This window comes from Panthera uncia, chromosome C2 (assembly GCF_023721935.1).
Source record: "Panthera uncia isolate 11264 chromosome C2, Puncia_PCG_1.0, whole genome shotgun sequence".
Taxonomy (NCBI): domain Eukaryota; kingdom Metazoa; phylum Chordata; class Mammalia; order Carnivora; family Felidae; genus Panthera; species Panthera uncia.
Window position 1 is genome coordinate 145,500,925 of NC_064810.1, and position 11,035 is coordinate 145,511,959.

Sequence of the window (11,035 nt, forward strand, 5' to 3'; positions counted from 1 at the left end):
GCATCAGCTCGCCAGATGCTGGTTATCTATCATACGAACAAACTAGAGGCTCCCTCCCTGGAAGTTCACTGTCACCTCAAGACACTGCCTTCCTCAGAGAAACCTCCCCTGTTCTGGGTCAGACCACCGCTCTAGTGACCCCATGCTTGCAACTAATGGCTGCCCCCCACCAGAGTGCAAGCCCCAAGGGCTCCACGAGAGGCTCCACAGCACGCGTTCGTGGCAGCAGATAACCACTAGACGAGCGGAAAGGATCGAGCGCTCCGTCGCCCCGCCGCCGTCGGCGCCCGTGAAAGCCGGAACGTCCTCCCCCGAGCCTCCCAAGAACTGGCTGCGACCGAAACTCCTCATGCCCGTCCCCGCCAGGCCCGCGCTCGGGATACAGCCTTCGCGGAGTTAGCCGCCGCCGCACGAGGGAAAAAACGCGAGAGAAACCTGAGGTCCCGCCAGCCTAAGAGCCAGGGACGCTGGAGTCCTCGCGTGAACTTCGCACGGCGAACTCTCACCCCTGACGTTATCCCTACGCGAGAGCCGGGGACCCTGAGCCACAGCCGGCGCGCGTCACCCCCAGCCAATCCGGGACCTGCCCCACCCACCGCGCACGCGCACGCCCCTACCGGGACCCTCGCTTGCCGGCCGCTGGTTTCTGATTGGTTAGGATCAGGTGTGGGCGGGACAAAGAGAAGCCGGCTTTACAGCGGGCGTGGGCGAGAGCCTGAAACCGGTTGGAGCTTGACAACCGACTGAAGTTTAAGAGTTCCAGTCATTGCAGGCAAGTGAAGCTTGAGGGAGTCTTGGGAGCAGAGGACTGCTGAACGTGGGGAGGGAAGAAGTGGTGCAGCGCTTGGCTGGGCCGAGAGCGCCTTGGGAGTGTTGGGGGCCGCGGGGCTGGGAGGAAGGGGCGATGCCCAGGTTGAACGGGACGAGGTGTACTTGGAGGGTCTCAGGCCCGACCTCGTGGTTCAGGGGAAGTTGGGGGTCCCGAGACAAAGCCTGACGGCCTGCCGGGTGAGGGGATACGGAGCCAACGAGAGGTTGAAACCAAAGCTTGTGGAGTGAATCGTGGCCGAGAGGGAAGACTCGGGGAGAGGCAGTAGTGAGAGACCCATGGAAAGGCCTGGGGCCGACCTCAGGGAGCCGGTAGCTGGAGCAGGGAGCCTTCTGGAGAGTGGGCCCGCGAGGTGGTGAGGAGGGACTGGGAGGGCGAGCGCTCCGGCCCGCAGAGTCCCGACAAGGTCACGGGAAGAGACAGGGGAGGAGGTTCTAAAGGTTGAGAGCGTAAAACCACACGACCTCACCCTTCTTTACGACCCCGTATTTCCTCCCACCGTTGGCGATCCTCTCTTACCCTAGGGAGGTAAGAAGGCCTCAGGCCCTGTATAAACATCTGTGAAGGCATTTAAATGTCTTCCTGAAAGTTAAACCTGGCGGTTAGAGATTAGAAAACAGCGCGGGTTTAGAATTGGGAGCCGCTGAAATGATTCGGCGGTGTTAGTCTCCTTTCTCTTGTTAGTACCGGTGTGGGCAGCAGCTGTTTCCCTGTATGGGGTAATCCCCACCGCAAGAATCTGTGCTTCGGGAAGTACCCAGGCACTTTCGAGTATGACCGGTTTAGATTGAAAAGTTCAGACAGATTGAAGTGGTACCAGGCCCTAGCAGGACAAACATGTTTGAGTCTTGTATACCAGGGAATCTCTTACTTCCTTGTGCCCCAGAATCACTTGAAGAGGGCTTCTTAAAATGCAGATTCCTTGCGCCCTGCCCCTGACTCAATAAATCAGAATCTCCAGGGTGGGACCTTTGCAGCCATTTTAAGCGAGCTGACAGGTGACCGATGAAAAATCAAAATTTGAAGCCCTTGTTAATAGTTCCTGTGACCAAATGACCGGCTGTGAAGATCCTTCAGTCTGTTACATCATCTCCCTGATGTCTTTTCTAGGTTCCCATGCATTTGGAAAGGTCTTTGGTAGTATCTTAGTAAGTTTAGACAGTAGTGTTTTCGAACTGACTTTGACTATCTGGTCATCAATGGCTCTTTTTGTACCTGTTCAGCTTTTTGACAGATCTGGGTTCATTGCTATGGGCAGATGAGAAAATTAAAATAAAGGAAAATCTAGAAGTGGTGCTAGTGAAAAAAAAAATCTATTCAAAGCACAGTTCAAATTGTTGGAAGAGTCAAGTCACTGGGGAAGGAAGTTCCATTTAATTTTATGCATGACTTGCATGTTTTTACAATTCAAAGAAAGAAATGCAAGCTTTTGTTAGGGAATGGATTTTAATATTTTTCAGATTATATTACCAGCATCATAAGATTGATGCTTTGTCAATATATTGTCAATCAGAAGAACTCTGGACTGTGTATCAGGAGATCTGGGTTCTAATTTTACCCTGCCAGAGATGTATTCTTGGTGTTGAGCAGTTCATATAACCCTTCTTCTGTCTGTAAAGCTAGGCTTTTGGCATGGATTAATCATCTCGGTGGTTATTCTCAAATTATATCACCCATAGTTATTGATCCTGATACTTTAAAAGTTAGCCATTTTCAATTTATGTGCTGTAAATCATAAATATTTGGGAAACTTTCAGATGAAAATTAGGAAGAGAATTATCAAAATCTTACATGCAAGGAGTGTTATGAATATGTAGTATATTAGAATGTATAAGATGATCTAAAAATGTAATATGAGGTATAGTACAATAAATCTGGTATAAGTGTTGAGTTTTTAATATTCCTCTTTATTTTATCCTCAGATGTGCACACAAGGTGTTCTTGATCAGAGACAGGTTATTATTAGTCACTTAAAGCAAATAGTGACCAAATTATTCCCCCATACCCGTATTCTTACCCTAGGGATTACTTTCTGAAAACCAGATCAAATGTCCTACCCGTCTATGACCTTCCATCATAGGTGAGGAATGGAGATCAATGGATTTTCTTCTTTTATGTACAGGAGAGAGACTGCCATCCCCTCTCTCCTGAAAGAGGGAGACAGAAAACTTTTGCTCCATTGACCTGTTGAACAATTATAGTGATCCAGATGTGAGAGATTAGAAGAAAGATTACTGACTTTCTTGCTTTTAGAGATAATTCCCAAATGACTTCTTAGTTTAGGAATAAATAAGGCAAACGGAAAAAAATGAATGTATCTGCAAAAGAAGATGCTAGTTTTTATTTTTTTCAACGTTTTTTTTTTTAATTTATTTTTGGGACAGAGAGAGACAGAGCATGAACGGGGGAGGGGCAGAGAGAGAGGGAGACACAGAATCGGAAACAGGCTCCAGGCTCCGAGCCATCAGCCCAGAGCCTGACGCGGGGCTCGAACTCACGGACCGCGAGATCGTGACCTGGCTGAAGTCGGACGCTTAACCGACTGCGCCACCCAGGCGCCCCAAAGATGCTAGTTTTTAAAAGTGGATTGTGTTATAGAATAGTTTTATAGAATAGGTTCCTGTGGTTGCAAGGAACCAAGCCCCACTCATGTTATCATTTCTTTAATATAAGAATTAAATAAGCACCTGGGTACATACAGTTTGGCGTTTTTCTTACTGACCAATTAAACTCTACAAATGTGTATGATTGTTATTGCTTTCACTAAATATTCCTAAATAAAATATACCCGAGAATAACTTTAATTGTTGCAGTATATTATTTTTAAATTCATTCAACAAATATTTTGTGGTATGCTTACTATGTGCAAGTGTGTGAGGCAGTGAAGATAGATATAAGCAGGGCAGATTAGCCTCCTGACTTCAAGGATTCTAGCAAGAGAAACAGATACTTATAAGAAAGTTTTTATAAAGAAAGCATGAAGTCCTATAGGACTGCATAACCGAAGCAATTATCATAAACTCGGAAAGTCGAAGACTTCCAGTGGCCGTCAGTTAAGATAAGAACCCGAGGGGAGCCTGGGTGGCTCGGTTGAGCATCTGATTCTTGATTTCAGCTTAGGTTGTGATCTCATGTTTTGTGGAACTGAGCCCCCACATCGGCTCTGCATTGACAGCATGGAGCCTGCTTGGGATTCTCTCTCTGTCCCTCCCTGGCTCATTCTTTCTCTCTCTCAAAATAAATAAACTTTTTTTTTTTAAAGATTAGAAATCGAAAAATGGGAGGAGTTAGCTAGGAAAAATATCTGAAGGAGATGGAAAGGAAGGAAAAGTGTTAGGCAGAGAAATCAGCTTGTGCAGAGACACTGAGGTATAGAGAACATCTTTAAGAAATTTAATATGGTTATAATGTGGGATTCCGTTGGCAAGAAAGGTGGAAGGAAGATCTGTGATGAGCTGTTAGGCCTTTCAGAAGCTTATAGTTAGTTTTGAAAGCAACAAATAAGCGTATACTGGACTAAAATATAATGTTTAATCTCTCCATCTAGTCCATTTATGTAGTTTCTTGAAGGCCAGTTTCAAATATTTCTCTGAAAGTTCCCAAACCTACTTTATTTAAAAGATACCACACTCTAAATTCATTTCTCATTGTCTCTGTTATGCTCTTGGCAAGTAATCATGCTCTTTCGTGTCCCTTAAAAAAAAAAAAATCTAATTTTTAACCATTAATTATTTCAGTGTTTGTTTTAACTCTTCACATATACAGTGAGCGTCCTGAACTTAGAGCTTGTTGAACCTTGTATATAATAAAAGCTCAGTAAGTAGGGATTTATTCAATTAGCAGGTGATGGGGTACAAAAAAAGAAGAGAAAGTCTAGTTCTAATCTGAGTTTCCTCCTATTTAGCAGTGTGATGCTGCACAACTCTAGATTAAGGTTTTCTTCTCTGTCAGATGACAGAATTGGACTCTTCCCAATGGGGATGAGGGTTTAGAAAGATGATTTCACTTTTCAAACTAAGCACTACGCCCCCCTCTAGAGTTGGATTTTCTTTGAGGGTCTTACCTACTCTTTACACACCCTGGAATAGCAAAGTGTTGAGTGAGAGTTATTACTGAAGGGAGTATGGTGCACTTGAAAAACCCAGAAATGAAGGTGAGATGTTATATGGGTAGTGGGATGGGCAGTTGACTTTTGACTTTACTGTAAATGACACTAATCAGAGACTTGCATACTATGTTTGACTCCCTTATTTTATCTTGGGTAAAGTTTACAGGCAATTTAAATCAGTTCAGTGAAGAAGGAAGTATATACTGTGACTAAGGTGAAACTGAATTTGTTACTTTCTCATTGTGATGAAACACCTATTAAATAGCTTCCTGTGTAAAGGGATATGACTGAAAAAGGGAGAATGGAGTCTTTGGTCTCTGTGGTAATGGAAGTGAATCTTTTTTTTCCTGCCCCCCCTCCCCTATCCATGTAATGATCAGGTTAATATCTTGCCTTTTTTGGTACCACTTACAGGGGTAATATAAAAGAAGGTAGAAATTTTTAAGAGGGAGGCCCAGGAAATGTAAGGTATGGAAAGGGAAGTAGAACTGAAGCTTAGGAGATATTCATTCATTAAGAAGATGAATTAAGGGGGTCCTGGGTGGCTCAGTCCATTAGTCATCAGACTCTTGGTTTCAGCTCAGGTTATGATCTCACAGTTTGTGAGTTCGAGCCCTTCATTGGGCCCTGCACTGACAACATGGAGCCTGCTTGGGATTCTCTCTCCTTCAGTCTCTGCCCCTCCTCGCTCGCTCACTCTCTCAAAATAAATAAACATTAAAAAAAAGATGAATTAAGAACAGCCCTGGGGGCCATTCAGTTTTTGGCCACTGCAGTTATTCATTTGCTGCAGTGATGGTAGAAATGATAACCCTAAGTAGAAAACTAAAAGGCTATATTATGTTCAATTGAACATAAATTATGCTTAAAAAGAGGCATTTCTAGCAGTTGTATTTAAAATAAAAGCTTTGTCCTAAAAAACAAAAAACAAAAAACAAAAAATAAAATAAAAGCTTTGTCCTTAATAATGAGCTAAAGTAGAAATTTTGGTTATTCAGACTGTCATTTTTTCCCAAAACAGCCACCATCAATAATAGAGATTACTGTAATAGGTTGGAAACTATTCAGAGGTGAGAACTGAACCAGGTAGCATGTTGGAGTCAGTAAGTCAGTCTCAGTTGAAAGCAGTGAAAATTACACTTAGAAGTGCTTAGTAGGATATTCAACGTTTTGAAGAAGCAGTAAGGAGTATTGGTTTGGTTTGAGTGAAGTTGTTAAGTTGAAGTTGATTAAGGGTGAAAATAGCCAGAAAATTAATAGCTACTATTTTAATTGACAAAAGTTATTTCAGTTAAAAAAAAGTTTTCACTGTTATCAGTGACGTGGTGCTAAAAAGGAATTGGTTGTGTTGGATAAACATCAAAACAGTAGGTGGGAATAACTACAGCCCTCCCTAAAGGTAGCTATGAGTTAAAAATACAGTTTCTAAAAAATCCTTCTTAAACTTAATGTGGATACACACTAGGTTTTTATGTGGAAACTAAGTATTTTAAGTACATCCAGCCATTCAGTGTTCTAGATCCTTTTAATTGCAGAACCTCTGGAAACTCTCTTTCAGATTCTTCAGTCACTATGTCAACCGGCACAGATGTTTCTCTTTCTTCATATGATGAAGATCAGGGATCTAAACTTATCCGAAAAGCTAGGGAGGCACCGTTTGTTCCCATCGGTAAGCTTGTGATGTTCTAATAATCAGTCTGTTGTAAGCTTTAGCGCAGTAGAAATGTGGTCAGTTCATCAAGCATATCCTGAAAGCATTTATTTTCATATATTTTTTTCATATGTTGTTGAAATATGTAAGACTGGCTTGATAGAACTCTCTATAAAAAGTTCTTCTGTGTGTATTCAGACTTCTTTTATTGACTCTTTTCTTATTTCAACGACTGTTTTGGGGGACCTGAAGATCACCCTCAGTCCAGTGATTTGCTAGAAAGACTCACAAGACTCAAAAAAACCTCTTATACTCACAGTTATGATTTATTACAGTCTCTGCTATATTAACTGATTCCCTTCAGGAAGGGAAATAGGACTGAAAGTAAAAGTTCCCTTGACACTCTTAAAGCATCTACTGGCTCCACAGCCCACATTTTGAAGATGATCTTAACTGTCTGAATCTGCTACTATTTTGCTGCCAATTAAGGAGTTTTGGTTTTGAGGGGGGAAAATTAAAAACTCAATTTGTATGTTAATTAATGATCTCATAAAGCATCCTTATAAAAATAGTCAAAAGTACATTGATTGACAGTAAAGTCATTTTGGTTCCCTGCCCCCTTGCATGACATGCTTGTGACGATTGGTTTTACAGGAATGGCAGGGTTTGCAGCAATCGTTGCGTATGGACTATATAAATTGAAGAGCAGGGGAAATACTAAAATGTCTGTTCATCTGATCCACATGCGCGTGGCAGCCCAAGGCTTTGTTGTGGGAGCAATGACTCTTGGTAGGTTCCAACAGGAAATTTTCAAGTTTATAATTCCCATTAATAGATTTCTTTGTAAATAAAACAAGGCAGCTTGTAGCTGACTTTGAAGTAGTTTGTAAATGTCACTTATATTTATTTTCACATAAAAATTGGATTAATAAAAATAGTTCCAGTAGTGGCCTATTTTTACTGTCTGTAATATATCTTACTAATATTTTAAAGAAAGAAAAGGTAATTCTGTGCATCACGGAACTTATAATTTCACTGAGGAGTCTAGATATGTATATAGGTTGCCAGTAAGATCCATTATCTGGGAGAGACATATGATTGCTATTTCACTGAATTTTTGACAGTGGGAAAGATTTTTATTAATATAAGTATTACATTCTTTTATTGGCTTTACTTGATGTTACGTAGCAAGAGTGACTCCTTTTAAAGTTGTAAGATAAACATTGATTGTTCTTTAAAACAAGTATTTCAATAGTCCGAGCTACCTGGGAAACTATATAAAAGAATTTTAGAAGTGTAAATAGTTTAAGAAGGCAGGAGTGTAAGCAGATTAGGGTCTTGTTCCCCTTGTAAATATCGCATGGTAGCAGGATGCTACTTTTAGTTATTTTATGAACTGTTTTCAATTTTCTTAATGTCACGGGAAATATTTAAATGCTTAACTAGCATTCTTTTTCTTTAGGTATGGGCTATTCCATGTATAAGGAATTCTGGGCAAAACCTAAACCTTAGAAGACGAGCAGCTGTCTTGGTTTTGTTGGTGGTGCTTGCTCCAGACATCTCATGTTGAATTTATATGTTTATGTTGAAAATAAATGGTTTGAATGGGTCAGACGATAACATGGTAATTTAAATATTGTTTTCCTTTCTTGCCGGCTCAATTTGCCTGGTAACCAAATTACTAATGACTAGTTAGCTAGGTCATTCCAGAGAGTCAAATTAGCACAAAAGAAACATGTCACTTTTAAATGTACTTGTTAGTGGTAAAACATGCATCTTCTTAAAGCCTTCTGATGAAATGAGTTGTAAAGAGAACTTGGCAATCCTGAAGTCCTCCCAGTTGCTGCAGATTATCACATGCTTTTGATGTTATGTAGGAATCCTGTTTAACTTTTTTCTGCCTGTTTTGCAGACTGGTTGAGTACTTCAGTTTTTAGGGCTGGTTGGCTCTTAGACCCCTTTCAGAGCAGTGCATGGAATATGCTTCCCCACAACTGAACATGTGTGTGTGTGTGTTTAAACCAAACCTAAAAAGCTGATAACAGCTGCTTAGAAGTAGTATTTATTTCAGCATCATATGTAAACATGAGAATAACTTAAGTATGGGTCCCAGTTTAGCTTTTTTTATAATTGCAGGATTATATTTATGCTGTTGTATTAGAATAATTTTTAAATGTCATCTTGAAATAGAAATGTGTGTTTTAAGTACTAATTCTAAGGTAAATGAAAAATACTTTTTAAATGTATGAAATTTGTTTATTTTTCTTTGTAAGAATCATAAATGTAACAAATTACCTGTAATCGAAGTGATTAGTGATTTATCAGCAAGGTGGTTTGGTCAGACATTATACACAAACTTTGGTATACTTTAGAATGCTTTATTGCACTTGTGGAATTTTCTTGTCTAACCTGAATTTACATTCCATGGTGATAACATGGTAAATGTAGTGTTATTAAAGTAAGTGAACACATCAGTCGTCTTGTATTTCTTTCAGTTTGGAAACAATAAATCATTCCTCAAAGTAACACAAGGATCAAGTTCCAAGAAAAGAGAGAATGTCTTATACCTTTGGTAGGAACTGTGGTTAAAAAATATTTACTAAATAGGAATAATGGTTAACATTTATTGAACATTTATTATGTGCTACACACTGCTCTAAGTGCTTTTCATGTATAATGTCATTTAGATTTTCTAACAACCCTAAGAGTTAGGAACTATGATTCTTATTTAACAGGAGGAGACTGAGGCATGAACAGTATAAATATCCAACCCAGGGTCCCATAGCTAGAGAGGATTGTTGGTTTGGGACTAGAACCTGGGCAGTTAAGTGGTGGGTGCCAACAGGTATTACAAAAGTTGGCCTTTGTGAAATCAATGCTGGAGTGGCAGCAGTTATCGTAAATTAATAAAATTAGACAAGAGGTTATAGCATGGTCTTGACTCACCACTGACTGTATAACCTGGATCAAATCTTTTTTGAGTTGTCTCAATCTCAGGTATAAAATAAGAAGTTGAACTAGTTAATTTATATAGTTTTATGTAGCTTATAGGTCATTATATGAGTCTGTGAAAAAGTGCTTTAAAAATAAAAGCTATTACTAGGAACTATTTTCTCAGGTTCCAGTAGACCTTAGATCCTGGTAGGCAATCCTAACAATTGTTTCATGAAGGATAAGCCTTCTGTAGAAGAACACATTTGGAAACAATTTTCAGAAAATTATTGTTCTAATAGATGAGTACATTATTGATTCTGTTAAGCTAAATGCTAACTTGAGAGAAGTTGATCCAGACCAATGCCAGAGGATAGGGCAAATGAGTGAAGTGTGAAATGGTACTGAGCATTATCTAATTGGGTGGGGTTGCTCATCCAAGGAAGAGAGTGATACATTAGCTGGATAAATAGGTTGGCATCAAATAATGGAAGTCCTTAACAGTCGCTAAAATGCATGTGGTATTATGTGTTATTGAATCAGTCCTGGATTCATGGTTCTGCCACCTACTAGCCAAGTAGCCATGGTTTCCTCATCCGTAAAATGGGGACAAGATCAGTGGCCTAGGATTTTTGGGAAGGTTAAATGCAGTGGTGACTAGCATAGCACCTGATGCATCGATATTCCATAAATGACTGCTATTACCTTGTTACTATGATAAGCTTGGGAATGCAGCAGGACAGGAGATTCATGGGCCCTGCCCTCAATTTATAGTCTAGCAGGGAAGGCTGCCATTAAGTGATTACAAAAAGCATGATGAATGCTAGGTATAGGTTGCAGCAGTAACATCGAGCTTGGGGGACCTAACCTGGGGTTGGAGTCAGAAAAAGTATCCTTGAGGAATCAATGTTTTACCTAAAAGAGATGGTATGTTGATTTTTCACTGAGATTCCTTGGCTTAATGTTGCAGGTTACTGGAGAGCTGATGAGTGATTGTTTCTGTGTCTCCTCTAGTCTCTTTGAGGGCACGATGACCTAAAGTACCTGGCATTAGTGCCTGGCTTATATAGGTATTCAGTAAATGTTGAACTAATTGGGATAAGTAGGTTTTGGTTTTATTACATTTATGATCCTGCTGTCCCCTGGAGTTGATCTATTTCTAATGAGCAACAGTGACATCTGGTGGTAAGAGTTGGAACTTACATCTTCAAGGTACACTCTGATTCTGTATGCTAGAGTCAGGATTTTGGAGTAGGGGATTGGTCATGCTGGGCAAACCTCTTGCCTCACAGATGAGTAAATGCTACTTGGAGAGTTTCAGGAGCTTGAAATACAGGCTCTATCCCCATGTAAACCTACAGCCCATTGTAACATACCTACTAGGCCAGAACAAAGCTGAATAAACATAAGGTATTTTAAAGTTCTCTTGTGTCAAATAGTAGAACTGTCAGTTATTTATATACTTGATCCTATTTGAAATAAATAATTTGTTTTTAGCAAGACAAAAGTTAGAAAA

At 40.3% G+C, this 11,035-nt stretch overlaps 1 protein-coding gene across 1 annotated transcript; it reads left to right on the forward strand.

Moving 5' to 3' along the window:
• Positions 1-664: 664 nt before the first annotated feature.
• HIGD1A (HIG1 hypoxia inducible domain family member 1A) lies at positions 665-9,060 on the forward strand. The gene is made up of 4 exons (XM_049629916.1): positions 665-772; positions 6,496-6,606; positions 7,243-7,377; positions 8,051-9,060. The coding sequence occupies exons 2-4, from the start codon at positions 6,510-6,512 to the stop codon at positions 8,098-8,100; spliced, it is 282 nt and encodes a 93-aa protein (XP_049485873.1). The 5' UTR covers positions 665-772; positions 6,496-6,509; the 3' UTR covers positions 8,101-9,060.
• Positions 9,061-11,035: the final 1,975 nt, after the last annotated feature.